This window comes from Cylas formicarius, unplaced genomic scaffold (assembly GCF_029955315.1).
Source record: "Cylas formicarius isolate icCylForm1 unplaced genomic scaffold, icCylForm1.1 PGA_scaffold_2__14_contigs__length_35257938, whole genome shotgun sequence".
In the NCBI taxonomy this organism is placed as follows: domain Eukaryota; kingdom Metazoa; phylum Arthropoda; class Insecta; order Coleoptera; family Brentidae; genus Cylas; species Cylas formicarius.
The window spans coordinates 13647630-13665611 of NW_026844319.1; the positions used below are offsets into that span (position 1 = coordinate 13647630).

Below are 17982 nucleotides of genomic sequence, written 5' to 3' on the forward strand. Positions count from 1 at the left end.
CTTGGACGGTAAAATATCTTTTTACAAACATTAATAAGAAAGCAATTTGTTTTATCAGGAAACAATTGCTGTTTTCAAAGAATACAATTTAAACAGGCACTTTACAACAAAACATCCAAAATATGCATCACTTCCTTTAAAAGAACTTCAAACTGTAGCAGAAAACTTAGCAAAAAACTTAAATAATCAACAAAATATTTTTACCAAAAAGCAAGTTATGTTGTCGCACACAAAATTGCTAAGTTCTGTAAGCCATTTTCTGAAGCAGAATTTGTTAAACAATGCATGGTACAAGTGTCGGAGATATGTTGTCCTGAAAAGAAACATATTTTTGAAAATGTAAGCCTTTCGAGAAGAACAATAGTACGGCGGATTGAAAATATTTCAGGAAACTTACTTGACCAGCTAAGAACAAAAATTGCTGATTTTACCCATTGTTCTCTGGCTTTAGATGAGTCCTGCGATATTACTGATACAAGTCAATTATTAATATTTATTCGCGGCATTAACAAGAAATGTGAAATTAGCGAGGAACTTCTTAGTGTGCATCCAATGAAAGATACAACTACTGGTGAAGACTTCTTTCTCGCTGTGGGAAGAGTGTTTAGTTAAAGTAAGTTTAACTTGGAATAAAATAGTAAGCGTCACTATGAATGGTTGTCCTAGTTTAACATGGAAAAATGTAGGCTTACTTAAACGAATTCGTGACAAAGTAAAAGAGTTACAACCAGAACACGATATATTATTTTTGCACTGCATTATTCATCAAGAAGTGCTATGCAGAAAAGTTTTGAAATTGAATCACGTCGTTACTGTTGTGACCAAAGTTGTGACTTTTATCCGAAGACGTGCCGTAAATCATCGACAGTTTGTTGAATTTTTGAAAGAAATTGAAAGTGACTTCTACGAAATTCCTTATTACACTGAAGTGAGATGGCTTAGCATTGGTAAAGTTTTGGACAGATTTCAATATTTGCTTGATGAAATAGTATCCTTCTTGTCGATAAAAGAAAAACTACATGATTTTCCTGAATTGCAAAATAAGGCTTGGCTAAACGATTTCTCGTTTTCAGTAGATATCGTAAAATATTTGAATGAACTAAATATAAATCTACAAGAGAAAAACCAATTCGCTTTCAATATGCACTCAAACGTCAAAGCATTTATGACAAAACTCAATTTATTTGCTGAAAACTTTGATAATAAATTATGAAATCATTTCCTCTCATTGCAAGCACGGCGAGAATCATTGAAAAATACAGATTTTTTTAAATATAGTGCAATAACACAAGACCTGCATTCTGAATTCCAAAGAAGATTTCAAGATTTCAAAGCTATTGAAACACCTTTATCATTAATTAGCCAACCTTTCAATTTCGATGTGCAAAAAGCTCCTGTTGAAATTCAACTAGAACTAATTGACTTTCAATCAAATAATTTACTAAAAGAAAATTTTCACTCAAACGAATTGAGTGCTTTCTATGGCGCTTTGAATAACGAACATTTCAAACATTTTTTGAACTATGTTCAAAAATACCTTGTTTTATTTGGTTCGACATATATTTGTGAAAGAACTTTTTCTTTAATGGTTTCCACGAAAAATAACTATCGATCACAAATTACTGACGAAAATCTACACTCGGTATTAAGGATTGCTACAAGTTTGAAGAAATAATGTCAGATGAACATTCGAGATTTCACGTTTCGCATTAACTTTAAATATTTATTTTAACGTTTGATGTTTTTCTTTTCTTTTTTGAATTCTATTTACTATTATATTTACGAAATGCAATATAAATGTTAAATTGTAATAACTATGTGTCAATATAAAATAATTTGTATCGTTAAGACATAAATAAGTAACAAAAGAAAATCTTTCATTGACTGGTTTATCTAATAGCTATTTATTTATAATAATATTTCTTTAAAAATTACGTGACATATTTTATTCAAATTGAAATGATACACATCCGCCTCCGGCCCGGGAGACATTTTGAAAATTTCATTTTGGCCCGCGCTTTAAAGTATTTGCCCACCACTACTGTAGAGCCTTGATAGCTGTGGTTTTCATAGCTCCTGTAAGTCAGGCCATTTTTTGGATCTGTTCCAATTTACGGTTCGTAGTTTTCTGCTTGCCTTGCGGCTGCAGACAATCACACCGTAAGTTGGCATAGGTCTTATGATGGTAGTATAGATCCACTTGCCAACCCCACGTCTTGTCTATTGTCCGACGACACTGCTCAGAAGGAATATATATTTTTGTACTTCTGTTTTCGATGTGGGAATTACATGTAAACTTGCTTTCGAGTGTTATCCCAACCTGCTTGAAGAAGCTTAGTGAGTACTAGTATTTTAAGAGATTTATTAAAGTTTTTTTTATAGGTCATAATATGTTCTATCTATAGAATGGACCTTTGCATCCCTTTAGTCGGGGATAAGTAAATAATCGTTTATTGACCACTTATAAATACAAAAACGTAGTTTTGAAGTCAGGAAGACTACAAACAAGATAAATATATTACATATAAACAGTTAACCAGTGTAACCAGAAAGTAAAACTTTGTACACTCTAAGAATAATTAATTTATAAAATAACTTTGATCTACTGTTCTTGATGAGTAACAAATTCCTTTATAGAATAGAAACAATGCTCTTCAAAAAACGTTTTTGATAATTGTTTGAATTTTTGAATTTTTTAAGTTTATTTTTTTGTGTAGTACACAACCTCGATCTTAATATTATGATATTGTCAGCTGTTCGCGTCATGTAGCTGTGATATCCAGCGTGAGTCGGAAAAACAGACAAATTTCAGTGGATTTCAACTAAAGTTTGGAGCATAAACATACATGGTAACGTAAGTACTTTCAATTTTTTTAATATTGGGCGGCAGTGGCTGCACGGCGAAACACCTCCAAGAACGCGAACCGCAGACTTCTGCAATCCAAAGGCTCTCTCGGTCTCCGTTGCGTTCCCCCACAATAAAAGTCCATATGATAAGACAGTATAAAACAGTGCAAAGTAAACTATGCGGAGAGTGTTTTGCGAGATGGAACCTCGCAGTTGTCTCAGAAGAAAAACCTGAGAAGATAATTTTTTACTTCTTCTATTGGTATTGAAAATTAGAGTCTTTGTTTTATCGGAATTTAATTTAAGTTTATTTGCAAGGAACCACTGCTCAATCATGGAGAGTGTAGTGGCAGCCTTTTTATTTAAATTAATTAGATCTTTCTCCGATTCAATCAATGATGTGTCATCCGCATAGAGTATACTGCAAGCAGCATTTGTTGCAAATACTACGTCATTTATGTATATTATAAACAAAAGTAGACCAAGGATGGAACCCTGAGGCACTCCATTAGTAATGTCTAACAGAGTGGATTCCCGGTCATTCCAGACAACATATTGCTTCCTTCCGGTCAAATAGGATTTTAAAAGGGCTAGGGTATTTTCACGAATTCCGTATTACTTAAGTTTAGAAAGAAGTATATTAGTATCCACGCAGTCGAATGCCTTGCTGAGGTCGCACATCGTTACCGAAGTCGACAGGCCCTCCCCCAACCCATCAACCACATGCTCAATTATTGTGTATAAGGCACGGATGGTGGACCTACCGAAAACCAAATTGGGAATCTGTTAATAATTTCCTTCCCTCAAAGTAAGCGATAAGTTTATCTTTTATTATCGACTCAAAAATGTTTCCATTGATAGGAACGATTGCTATGTGTCTGAAATTAAAGATATTAGTATCCCCTCTTTTATGGAGTGGAAGAATTTTTGTCACTTTTAATTCATCCGGAAAACGTCCCTCTTCAATGCTATTGTTTATTATTAACGTCATAGGTTTCAGAAGTGAAGATATTGATTGCTTAATAATATTGGCATTTAGTTTCGAAATCGCTTCCCTTCAAAAGTGCAGACATAAAAAACGAGAAATTGGGTCTAGTTGATCGGGAGATGTAGGCCATAGCATCTACTATTGAAGATGTGATGGTTTTCGTTTTCTCCGCTGACGCAGAAGCAAAATATCTGTTGAATCCAACGGAGTAATTGTGGATTGAATAGAGTTACTGTGCTTAGACCATCTCTCCGGATTAACAATATTCCATGTCGTTTTAGATTTTTCATTTGAACTCAGAAGAAAGTTTTTTTTTCTCCGCCTTTCTAGTGTGACGATATTCTTTGTGGAACCGTTTGTAAGCATGAAAGTCTTGGTTACTTTTTGAACTATGGCAATTTTTTTTAAGATAGAAAAGATGCTGGCTCATTTCTTTAAGGTTATCATTGAACCATTTAGTTAGCGAACGATGGATAGTTGAGTTAACAATTTAACAAGTTATTTAAAATTTGTATTGTCTTGATGGACTCTCTTACCCTTCTGTGGAGTTTAAAAACCCCTTTAACAAAAGTCATTGAGAGGCAATAAGCGAACACGATACAACAAATTCGTAATTACGCCACCAGATAATCAGACTGGATTTCGTTCGACCAAAAACCGGAGGTGGCACTTAAGCGAGTTTTAACGATTTGTGTCATTTTGAATTTTGTCACATATACTTTAATGTTTGTAATATTCTTTGTGTGATTCAATTCGTGTTGGGCTCAGCCTGTTTGAATGTGTTAAGTTTTCAGTTCTTATTTTTAAAAATTATTAAGCTTACGCTTGAACTATAATAGAGGCCTATGGATACAGTTATACGAAATGCTGTTGTGCTGATGCATTCAGCAAGAGACATAAACGAACGATGACTCTTTCCCAATAAATGGGTACAGCAAATTCAAAATATGCATAATAAAAAATGATAAAGTAGCGGGGACCAAAAGGAGCATAGGGAAAATAGTTTTTCCAACTATTACCGCATTTAACTTAAAAGGGGTAAAACAGTAACGAAATTGAAGAAATTATAGACAGGCAAAAGTTTTCAAACTAGTAAGCAGGAAGTTTATAAAAACATACATATTTTAGATGTATGATGTATAATAAAATTAGGTAAATTTTATTACATCTTACTGGGTTTAGAATAAAAGTCTAGTGTCACCTTTGAGATCGTCGTTTATTATCTAGTTCAAGATAATTTACTTATTTGCCGTCCTCACAAATTTAATTTACATCGTTTAACAAAAGTTATTTTAAAATATATATAAATTATTGTATTTGAGACATATCAGAGATCATAAAATAGTTGAATAACGTATCACTTATGCATATTTTTAATAACTTGTTGAATAATATAAATTAAAGTTAAATTTACATTTTTGCCAGCTATCTACCATCTACCTAATAGACCACAGGACCGAACCCAGAAATAGAAGATATGTCTTTGCCAGTTTTTTCTAATCCGTTGTATTGCACTTGTGTTTTTGACAACAAACGGTAGAGTGTCAATTTCCCATATATTCATCCGAGGCTTTATATTTGGGTTTGGTGCCTGCGCAATTGTTAGGCAACCGGAGCTGGCCTGGCAAGCCCTCCCGTCCATTGCCCATAAGCGTACACCCTCCAGACGCCGTTCTCCAATTGGGGGGTTGTTCCGCGCATAGTTCAGCCTACCGCTCGGCAGGCTTCCATTTCAGAACGGCTATGGTGTTGGTTGGCGAGGCCAGGACTAGTGCTTCATTATGCGGAGGTGCCACCTAACCGCACTGACGAGTTATACTCACACCTTCAAGAGGGACCAGAACCGAGCCGCTGAATAAGGCGTGGTTGACCTCCGTCCTCAGGTGCTTTCAAGCGTAGCTACATCACCTTCTCACACTAGCCCCTGCCCTGGTGGCTATCCTTGGGATCTGAAAGCCTAGCGGATGTAGTGGGTGACTAGACCACACTAGAGCCCTACGCCCGCCGCCCGCATAACCAGAGCCCCACTTCGTCACCAGTGTCAAGACCGGTGTTCAGCAGTTACCACGAGGAGGGGGGGTTGGCACTTGCATGGGGGAGGAGTCTCGGATACTAGTTAGAAACCGACACCTCAAGCGACTCCAACAAATGTCTTAGCAGACTTACAAGAGAGGAGAAGTCCAAGTCTCGGATAGTAGTACCGAACGGCCCGACACCTCAAACGACTTGGACTGCGGAAGGTGCTTGACCAGAGCTTCGCGCGCCCCCAAACAAGTGATCGCTTAACGAGTTCCCACACTTTGGAAGCAACTACTTCTCCCCAGCCAAAAAGCCTTAAGAGTCATAGTTACTCCCGTTAGTGATTTTGAGTAGAATGTGAGAAGCACGTTGAATAAAGCACACACAGTACACTATATTAATGTGATTTAGATGACCGTTTTTTAAACCGCCGAAATTTGGAATCCAAACACACTGATTTGTCATTCAGGATCTACCATTGTTTCGGTTTTTACGTTTACGATTTTTATTTATTGGAGACTATTCAACAGATTTCGTGATTATTAATAAACATTACTTGGTAAATATTAGAATTGGAAATTAAATTAGTTAGGCTATTTAGATAATGACTTAAATATGACCTACAAATATTAATCCCAATACTACAATCCGAGCGAAACGCGCTTTTTTTTTTAAGATTGTAGGCTATATTTTCATTTTTCAGTTTTGATACTTGCAAAGTTGTCAGTCACTTTTATAGCAAATCCGTTTGTTTGATTCTCAAACAGTAACAGTTACCAACCAAAAAGACCCATGTAACTTTGTAAGAATTCATTGTGCTACTTATACCATCTACGCGTTGCGCGTCTTGGATCCACAGGGATGAGGGGAGATAAATAAATGTGTAGCGCGATAAATACGATTTATTTTCTACCTTAAATTTGCATATAACACCAAAAGTTTAGCCCTTATCACCAAACTCGAATCTTTGCTTCCAAATCAAGTTTTATTTTATGTATTGTGATTGCTTAATACATAAACTTATTAATTTTAAATTTTACAAACATGAATTAAGGGTAATCTACAAAATGGTGACCAAAAATAAAACCTCGTCTTTGGTGAATTGTAAGGGTCATAAAAAAAATTGAAATTGCACACAAGGATTTATACAAACGTTGTCTGACGTTATTTACAACAGTCGCGATATTGTTTTGATTTTCTACAAATTACTGCTCTTGTACTTTCTTTGAAAAAGAAGCGAATTTTTAGTAAAACATAAAAAAAGAAACAAAAAACAATCCAAAAATGTGGACATTGGGAAAATATCAAAATTGTTTATGAAATTCTGCTCTACTTTTATCAAGTATTGAAATGTGTTTTTTGACTATTCTTAACCTTTACTCAATTTTTTTTTTAAAAAAGGGTACCTACCTACCTAAAGAACACTTTCTAAAAAAATGAACAACAAATCTAAAAGTATGAGGATCATTTTATTTAGAAAATATATGGAACTAAAATGTTCTATCTACGCCACTGACCTTTAGTTTGAGGACAGCGTTTCTTCTGCCTCATTTTAAAAATATATAGAACAATTGGACAGGTTTAATTTTGCTTACCATAATTGGAACAAACAATAGACAAGGAATCAGCTTCACAAGAAATAAAAAGTAAAACTGAAGAAAAAGATATTTTATTTCAGAAAAAAATTATTAGAAAGTAAGAAAATACTTTTTGAGAATAGAAAATCACGAACCCAATAATAGGGATAAGAATGCCTTCACATGATAATAGAAGAAATTACAAAGGAACTTCGACAATGTCATCATCGCTATCAGTATTCAACCTTCTCTTTTTCCTTGAAGAGCCTTCTTGCGGATCATGACTAATATCTTCGTCATCGACAATCATCAGATCATCATCATCATCATCATCATTTTCTGGTCCATTGGCAGGCAATCCATTCTGCAAACCTTTAATAACATACAAATTACAATCGATAGTTACCAGATAATAATAAGCCCACCGTTTTTATCTTCCTTTGCTTTCAGATCTTCAGGGTTGGCAATTATTTTAAACGGCGGATCGTCTTTTTCATTGGCATCATTCATATTAACCACAACGGTGAGTTCATAATTTTGCAAGAAATCGTCGCATTTTAATATACTCCCATCCAAAATTCCCATTTCCGACAATGTTTTGTTATCGTTGGCCTGTAATTTAAGATAAGTAATTGACAAAGAGACAACTATGCTCTGTTTCTTAATGCGAGAGAGTTATATATGGTTATCGAACTGCAGAACTTAGTGGTCTTGGTCGCATTCCGAAGGCGTAGTATTATACCTACGATGATTGTAGAAGATCCCGAGAGTGGCAGGTAGACAGATACCTACCTGTGCCTTAAAATTAGAATTATAAATACTTTCCGGCAATTGTTGGCAAAGATTCTTCTTCTTTTTGCTGAGAAACGGATTAGTAAAACTGAGCGACTTCCATCAGACGAAATTGTGGAAAACTTTGAAGGAAATAAATTTTCGTTTTGAAAAAACTCAAAACAGAAAAACACTAGAAAAAGACGAATTTAACTGCTGGCGACGACGATCTTTGCGAGCAGTTACACAGCAGGAATATCTATTGCCTCCGTGAAAATTGGATACATGAAGTGAAAGAAAAGCGGACTATAACCGTTATATAGAGATAACATATATTATGTAAAATGAAAAGAAAAAAAATAGAAAAAAAAATGCACAACAAAACCCTTGCTAAACCTTAACAGACATCATTCATTGACTTATTTTAAATTAGAAGTAATTTAAGAAAGATATGCTGAAAATTTGGGGAAATGTGGGAACATGAAAACAAAAATTTACAAATGGTGTTGTATTGCAAATAGTAAATTTTGTTTAAATACTGTTTATTACAATTTACCTATTTTCGTATTATTTGTTTTTTTTACTTAAGCTTAATTCATTAATTAAACAATTATTAATTAATTAGTATTATCTCAATTATCAGCCCATTTCTATAATTATATTGCTGTATAATGATTATATTTATTTTTTTAATTATCTACTTGTGAGTGTACATAAAAAAAAAACTGCAATACCGAAATCCATTATTGCAATTTATATGGACTTTACAATATAACCCTTAAGTTGTCCACTCTGTCTAACCTTCCCCCTCATTGCAAAGTGCCTTTCTCACATTAAGAAACTAGATATAAACTTATTTTTAAGTACCTCTGTTTCTCCCTCCTCAGACGAAATTACCACCACGCCTTTGCCATCTAGTACGACATCGGGGGCGACCATATTTAAATGCTTTTTCAATACATCATTTTCAAACTCCTTCACTAACATTTTTTCCACATTAACGAAAACGTTTACTAGGGGTTTGGGGCTGCAAACATAACAGTGCGGATTCGCTACTAGCATTCGCGTGTCAGTCACCAAAATTAGCTTTGAATGAATTGATTTCTGACGTAAGTAGATAGATGGACATTTTTTATATTCACCGACGAGAACTCTGAAAGCGTACAAGACGACCAACCCCGCGATCATAGCATTGGCAGTTGCTATAGCGGGTATTATGTTACCGGCAATTGCTATAAAACGAAAAGGAAAGCCGTTACAGTTAAACAATACACAAAATTAATATTAAAAATTGCTCACATTTTATCTCAAACCTCGATTTTTGAACAATGTTGAACACCTTAGAGCGAAGGTTAGCACAGGCGGTGACAAAATCCATGGCTGCTTTATCATCTTTGTCCCACAATAGAAATTTTTTCTCAGCGAGCTCATTTTTTAGCAAAGCAATGGTGTCCGCAAACACTCTGGCACATTTGGCGACTGACCACACTTGCATATCTACAGTTCGGACGTCATTCCCATCTCCATTGGTTTTACCATCGGTTAAAGAAACCGCGTCTTCCCACAACAAAGGAGTTGGAGGTGTACGAGATTTCCACAAATTTTCTAAAAGACAGAAATGCTTTCAAAATTTTAAATTATCTTAATATCCATTAATCCATGTAACCTATTTAAATTGGTCAAAATAAAAAGTAAGTCAATTGCTATGTAAATCACTACCCTTTATCTCACCGTGTAAAAAATCCTTCATAGTATTGAAAGCCTTTAATTACATTTGTTTAATATAATTTGGTGACTTATCAAAGAATGCCGAAGAAAAATAGTTTATGCAATACATAGATTTCTTTAACGTCAGAAATTTAGGTTTTATATTTTCATCAACACCGGTATTATAAGCGTGAAGCATAATTACCTACATGTACTTTTACATAAACTCAGCAGTTGTTAAAATTCTCAATCAGATCAGCTCTATTTGTTAACCGATTAATCTAATCCCCCCGCCCCCCGCGCACAAACATGCATATAAGTAGCCAACAAAGTTTTTGAAATTTGTTATAAGAAATATTGTCTTAGATAATTTGTGAGCAGTGATGTCAATATAGGCTTTAACGAAACGTTTATTTTTATTGTATTTTTTTATAATTAATAACCATTTTTTCTGTCCTACACTTGTTAAGTTGATAAATTGATAAGTCCCTGCCCATTGCTGTATCCAAAGCTTCAATACCCACTTCTGTGATATCATCGGCAAGGAAATATTTTTGATTTTTGTCTTATCAAAATAATAATCATAATATTTATTTCACAACAAAATAATACATAAAGTAACACAAAATTGGTTGCAAAAATGAAGTTGTATCCGATCCTTAACCAGCAATAAATGAAAAAGTTTTCTACAGTTGGAAATAAAAACAGTATACAACAAAAAATAAAAAAAAAACAAATAAAAGGCATAACAAAAAAAAACTCCATTGCACAGCTTACAGACTTTATAAGAGATCTTTGAAAGAGGGTTATACAGCCACAAAATTTAGCATATACATCTCAGTATAAAAGCTAATTTTGTTATAAAGGGGACGCTTATTCAATATTATATTATTAAACAGAGTAAGCAAATGTAATTTAAGCTTATTTGTTTAAGCTCATTGTTAACCACTTTATTTCTATAAGTTTATATGAATAAATGAAAGCAAACACGACTTTTTGACATGTGTATTCTGTTAATGTCACAAATCCAAACATGGGCCACATACAATATCACAAAAATTAAGGTGACTTAAAATCAATGAATCAGTCAACATTGTTTTTAATAACTTTCATCATTGATATATATCAAGAACAGCACAGGTGAGAACACTGATCCCTGTGGTACTCCATGATTGGTGCCTCCACCAACAGAACAATGTGCAAGGTTCTATTTAATATGAAATTATTTAATTTTTTTATTAACTTCAGCTGTTTTGACGGAACCCATAAAATTTGAATTTTCTTGACAGGATCTTATGTATTATGCAGTCTTGGTGCGGTCGCAGCAACCTTACCCTCCTCAAGACCATTGACCAAAGCTACCATAAAACTAACTGTGGGCTTAGATTTTCAAAAGCTCAACTGGATATCTTATAATACATTATTCTCAAAATAATCATAAAGCTAAGTCTCAATTAATGACTAAAGATTTGAAATAAAATTGGGTTTATTGAAACAGGTCTAGAGTTATTTAAGTCACTTCTATTATTCTTTTTTATTTACCCTAAATGTAAATGTACACCTGTTGGTTAATTATACTTCCTTTAGTTACAAGGTGATTGATTGAGGTTTAATTTAATTGTAAGATTCTTTTACACCCTTCACGAGGTGCGATTACTGTTGCTTAGCTAACACTTTTTAACTGCTTTTAGGAAAACAATGTTTAGTCTCAATTTTTCGGGACTCAAAATAGTGGAAAAACACTTACCCATGCTTAATAAATACTTAATATCATCATGGAAAAATTTATTAAATAATTTTTGGGGGTCATAATTTGAGTCTTGCACCCACTGCTTAGTGGAAATTCTTTTAATGTTGCCAGATTCAGTTACACTAGTTTCCCCATCAACTCTTGCTTCTGGGTCCTCTGAATCTGGAGACACATCTTGGTCTGGATCATCTTCACCAAACAACTGACTGAAAATGAACTTTTCAATATATTCAATTTACATAGGGAAAGATTGGAATGGGATGCCCTTACTCACTTGAATAAGTGCTTGGCCCAAACAATGCAATGAACAGGCTCAGAAGGGGTGTTACGAATAGTACACCCTGGATAAGTTTTTTGCGGAGGTTTTGGTAAACATTCGTAACATGGTGTAACACCCTTTTTAATTAATTCTACTTGTCCAGAATATCCAGACGTGCCAGACTCTATCAAGGGAACATCAGCTGCCAAACACATCCGATTAACATGATTCCTGGCAGTCCTGTTGTCCAAGGCATTTATCACCAAATTGAAATTTTTGAAAAAATTAACTCCATAATCTGAGCTAGAAAAACAGGAATATATTATTCCTTATATTCAATAACAATCTGCAAATATATGTTACCTTAGGACACTATCATGGTAAGCTTTAATGTTTACATTGGGGTTGGTTGCAAGTATGCTTTCACGAGCTACCACTGCTTTTGGTTTGCCAACATGTTCCTTCCGGAACAAAAATTGCCTATTGAGATTGCTCACGTCAATAGTATCTAAATCAATCTAAAATTAAATTTTCAATAGAGCATGCAAATAACCGAATAACGGATCTTACAATTTCGATATCTTGAAATCCAGAGAGAGCCAAATTTTTTAAAACCTCACAACCTATTCCTCCTGCACCGACCACCAAAACTTTGCTTTTAGGAATTACATCACGACTTTTGGGATTAATAGAATACGGTACTAAAGATGACATTGTGATAAATGATGAAATTGTTAAATTGTAACGAGCTAGAGTTTTTTTTAACCAAAAACTTAAGCTTATAGAAAAACGCCGCTACCACCATAGATGAAAAAATTGCCCAACTCACGCAGAAACCATAGTATAGACAAGGTGTCATCGAAAACCCCGAATAACCTGTACCGGACGTCCAAATTGTGTTCTAGCGGCCAAGATTACTGGGATTATTAGGCCAACAACAATTTTAATAAGTAATATGTCATAAGTTTATAATGTATCCCTATTAGAATTTGTCTGGAGATCTACTGAATAAAATGTTTCCGGACAGTATGGAACGGAATGATAATTAATTATGAGGTAAATACAATACGTAAAAATGTAATACTAAAAATAAATAATACGTTGCAATTTTATTTTTGTTGTACTCTTGTAGGTCATCGTTGAAACCAGAAACTTATTTAAAATACGCACAGATACTATTACTAATCTTGATTTAGGGTTGCTCAATACATATACAATACAAATACAATACATAGAGTGCAACATATACAAGGTGTTTCAACTACAAATACGTAAATCAATATATTGTAAATAGAAAAGTAGACCCAAAAACAACTATTTTTTTTATAGCTCACGCATTAAAACTCTAAGAAAAAGAAGTTAAGGGCAAAAGCCCTGCGTATTAGTAATCAATGAAATAAATGATGCTACCAAACGCAAATGTTTTTCTGTGCTGGTGACAAATTCAATTGGAAGGATCGTTGGGATCGTTTCTTGAAACAACGGTCTGTTAAACAACATTCTATGCTTTCAGTCGCGTTTGATTCTTCGTGCGGCTTGGTGTTTCGAGCAGAATAATTTGAAACTTAGGTTTGTTGACAAAATATATCGTGGCAAAAGATTGGCTGTGACTTGTGTGGTTTCTACTGAAAAACGCTTTGCTGTTCAACGATATTTACAAAGAGTAGAGCAATTGAAGCAAGGTTAACGTCTTTTGTTTAGGTAGGTGTTGGAAAATGACAAAAAAAATCGATATCCTGGCTATGCATGTTGTGTACGCACGAGAGGTACGAAGGACTTAGAAACTTAATTAATATTAAATATAGCAAAACTTGACTTTGTTTCTTCAGACACAATAATAAAATTATGACGTTTTAAAAATAGTAAACCTACCTACTTTGATTTTTTTCTTGGACGAGGTACAGACAAATAGATAAAGGGTCACAGTCACCCATGTAAAATAATTCAAAAGCCCAAAAAAGAAACAATAAATTTTAAAATATCTTGATAACCAGCGTTCACTAAGCCGGGATACCAGTCCGTATGGGTAGAGGGTGGCTACTTTTTAATGTGGACTGTGTGAAATCATCATCTGAGTTCTTTGTGGAATACAAATACAAATATATTAAATAGTGGGGAGAATTGGAAACTTTGAAAAAGAAAACATTTCGAAAGCACCTAAGTAAAATTTATTATCCAATGGCAAAGTTATAGTTTAATACTTACCAACAAAAAAATCGTGTTTTTTTATATGGCCTCAGTATATTTTTGGATCATCGAAAAGAACTTAAAATTACCTTTCCAAAAATATAGAAAATTATACATGGGGCTCTTAAAGGGTTGGGTTTTTGTCCCAGTTTTAGTTTAGTCTCGCATATTAAGTCATTTGTATTATACACCGTTGCACAATCGTAGCAAAGTTCCAAGTCTCCTTTGTCAGAAGAAAGCTCGGAAAAAAGAATGATGTAAAAAAAATCTGATTTTAAAATTTCCTCAATTATTCAAAAAAGTTTCCTTAAAACCAAAAACACTTGCCATAGAACTTCTTCTGTATATATATGGAATATAGCGGTTTTAACAGGAAAAACCTATTTTTAAACTAGGTAGAGCAGAGTTGACTTACATGTTACAGGCCCGATTTTTGAGAAAAATTTTATGGCACCTTCGACCATTTTGGAAATCTATCCAAAACTAATCTGAGCTTTTCGCACTTTTCTTTCTAAACATCGAACTTCAGATATTTTGACGAAATACTGAAGAAAAAATGCCACATCCAAATGAATAACTTTTAATTGAACTGTCATCTGTCATGTTTTAAATTATTGGTTGAAATGAGATTTCAAATGACCGTGCCTGAGCATATGGAAGGTGACTCCAAAACTTGTTTTATCAGCATAGACAGGGCGTCTATATAACTGGTATTTAAACATTAATGTCATTAAAATTAAAATATTAAACACACCTTTTGTATTTCGTATTTTTAGTTTTTATAAGTTGACTTTGACATTTTTAGACTTCAACGGTTAGTCAAATTAGATTTGAAGTGCCTCTCTCATGTCATGAATTGATATATGCATAGCCAACTTATACCCCAATTTAAACTATACCAGATAAATAAATTTTCTTAAACACCACCTTCTACTGATTCTTCTATATTTATTAGTTCGTCAGGGATCTGCACTTGTCGTGGTAAATCCGAGAGTAAATCATTTTCAAAATCTTCAGTTTGTAAAAAAATAAAAGTCGTATTATTTACTTAGGTATGAATAATGTTCATATTTTACTAAAACTAATAAAAGACCTCCTCGAAGTAGTACATTGTTGTTGTCAATGTTAGCTTATAAATTTAAATATATTATAAGATATTGATCGCAAATTTGTCATTCCTCTTTTTAATCGAGTTTTGTCTCCGATAATATTGTCCATCACTATATTGCCAATTTCTTCTTCTATGAGTAAGTGTAAATAATTAGTATTGAAGCCCAACATGCACGTTTGGCTTAATAATTTAGTATACCGGGTGACACAAGAAAGTGGGAACACTCTATAACTTTTAAAGGGTTTGACCCAGTCTTTTGAAATTTGGATGGCTTAATATAAACCAAACGTGCAATTTTTTGCAATGATGAAGTCAATATCACTTCTGGTTTGAGCGGAATCAACGGTAACTTTTGAATTCTAAATGGCACTTCCTATATTTTTTGCATTTTTGGATTTAGGAGATTACTTTACTCTCGATAGGACCATTTTTCCTAATCTGTTTTTTTTTATTTGTCCAATTAAAAATTACTTCATGACTACAGGTCATCCTAAAAAAAATTACTTCATTAGGTGAAATGTTATTTTTAATTGGACAAATAAAAATAATTAGGAAAAATGTTTGATATATCTAACTATCCAAATTTCAAACCGTTTAAAAGTTATATGCCGGGTGTTTTGGTAAGGGAAACGAGGTAATTCGGCAAAGAGAAAATGCTGAAAATTATTTTCGAGTTTCTGAAATGACCACCAGGGGGGTAGTTGTTATCTTGGATTTTAAAACTCGGTTTTACAAAAATGTCTAATACTAACCCTAGTTTAAATTATTTAGTCGCCAACAAATTCATGATTGATTTTTAATGAATAAATAATTGGTAAAATTTATTAATTACGGGGTAATTTGATGCCCTGCCAAGATATTTTAAAAAAAGTAATAAACAATAATAATAAATAGTATTACCAAACAATAGTGAGACATTAATGACAATCCGTAAAGTGAAAAATATTCCTAAAATCCAACATTTTTTACCGTTAAGTTGTTTAGGATCAAGACATTGAGTTGCGAAAGTCATATCGTTGGATGAAATAACTATTTTACGTTATTTGTAGGTTGTTTCCAAGGAGCGACGTTTGACTTAAAGTTAACTCATTTTGGCAAGTAGCACTTGGTAACTTCCTACCTACCTAAGCATAAGTATTATAAAATTATGGGAACTTCATTGGGGTATATTTCATTTCGATTTTTTGGAGTAATCACTCAACTAATGATCGAAAATTATACTTGGATGTCATCATCAATTCGTTTAAGTTTTCTCTGCCTTTTTTCTGTTTGGCTTCAATTTTTTTTTATCGACAGAAAATTAAGAATGTCTGAAAGAAAAAAGTTATGGAATTTATAAAAATGTTATTTATTAATTTGACACTGTCACTGACAACACTCTTTAGGTTTTGAATATATTTTTTATGCATCATTTTTACTTAATATTTCTTAATTATCACGAAATACCAAGAATTTTCCACATAACCTAAAAATTATTTTTTAAAATCGGCGAAATCTGTAATAGTATATTATGCAACAAGTGCGGTAAACGGCAGTTTACCAAACGTGCATGGGAAATATCTCCGAAAACATCCGAAATGTTCGAAGTGGCTCGGATTCGTGGGAAATGAAACAACTGACTTGGTAAAGTGACGCTTCCCGCCCGCTAGATCGGTGCGTAATTAGGTATTTTACAGAGGGGACTAGAAAAAATAATCTGTGAAATCTTTGTAGAATATATTAAACCTGAATCCGGTGAAATCTTCCTGAAATTTTGCTTGAAATTTGTGAAATCAATCGTAATCAATTTTGGATGGTAATGTACCTCTCGGAAAAACGCTTTTTAACAACTCCAAAATTATTAAAATAATCCTTGAGATAGGACACGGCAGAAAAAAAATCCAAATTTTTCTAGAAACCTAGTTTTAAAATTGAATATAATTATTACCCCCGCTGGTGGCCATTTCAGATGGTCTCAAATAATTTACAGTAGTTTTTTTGACCGATTAAATTTTTTTAATAAATTTTTAGAATCGTCCGTTTTCCTAATACCGTACCTCATTGCCCTTACTAGGATATCCGGTATATGGGACAAATGTATGTATAAAATATATTTGAGTTCATTTAAATGTGTACTTAGTCAATTACTTTATCATTACATATACATTATTAGTCATTTTTTTGCTACATCTTCCACGGCGTATTTCATAAAACAATGCATGTGTGAATTTTTTACATGTAATAGTTCCTTCTTTCTCAAATAATTTTTAAATTCAACATTTTTGTTCAATAAGTTTTTATTTTCGCCAAGATGAAGTTGGAGTCTTCTCTATCCACCTAAATAGTCTTCGAGATCTGGTATCCTCGTCTATGGCACGAAAAAATGGTTAGCAGACCTTTGCTTCCAATATTGAAGATTACGAGTCCCTTCCATTTTCCTCAACGCACCTCAATACTCGTTGACAGGCCTTCCATGAAAGCGTGATGAGCACTTGTTTTGCCACATTTTAGATATTATATAACCTACATTAATCCACGTCTCATCAAGTAAAAGATTTTCAGTAAAAGTACTTGACGATTATGCTCGTCCCTCTAAAAGTGGCCCATATATGTTTTCAAGCTAGTTTACCTACGCCCGAGCCTACGGATATGGCCAATACCAAGCCTGAGCCAAACTAAACGGATTTTCCCATTTTATTACTCCACAGTTTTCTGAAATAGCCTATCATACATTTGCAAAAGATGTTTCATTTTCAATTTTAAGGATTTTCTCCAAATCGGAGCGGC

At 33.6% G+C, this 17982-nt stretch overlaps 2 protein-coding genes across 5 annotated transcripts in view; one reads left to right on the forward strand and one right to left on the reverse strand.

The window, feature by feature from the left end:
• Window positions 1-6745: 6745 nt before the first annotated feature.
• Window positions 6746-12743, reverse strand: LOC132698551 (SUMO-activating enzyme subunit 2). Its single transcript, XM_060664696.1, has 8 exons — window positions 12489-12743; window positions 12282-12436; window positions 11934-12221; window positions 11657-11865; window positions 9502-9807; window positions 9070-9434; window positions 7857-8043; window positions 6746-7803 (listed from the first exon to the last, which is right to left on the reverse strand). Exons 1-8 carry the CDS (start codon window positions 12630-12632, stop codon window positions 7631-7633), a joined length of 1827 nt encoding a protein of 608 aa, XP_060520679.1. The 5' UTR covers window positions 12633-12743; the 3' UTR covers window positions 6746-7630.
• A 671-nt stretch (window positions 12744-13414) lies between these two features.
• LOC132698251 (phospholipid transfer protein C2CD2L) overlaps window positions 13415-17982 on the forward strand; it is a 32026-nt gene continuing 27458 nt past the window's right edge. For 3 of the 4 annotated variants that reach the window (XM_060664217.1, XM_060664216.1, XM_060664218.1), the window contains exon 1: window positions 13416-13619. The gene's annotated coding sequence lies outside the window, so the exon portion shown is untranslated. Of the gene's footprint in view, window positions 13620-17982 lie in introns of all 4 variants that reach the window. The other variant, XM_060664219.1, reaches the window with a different exon arrangement.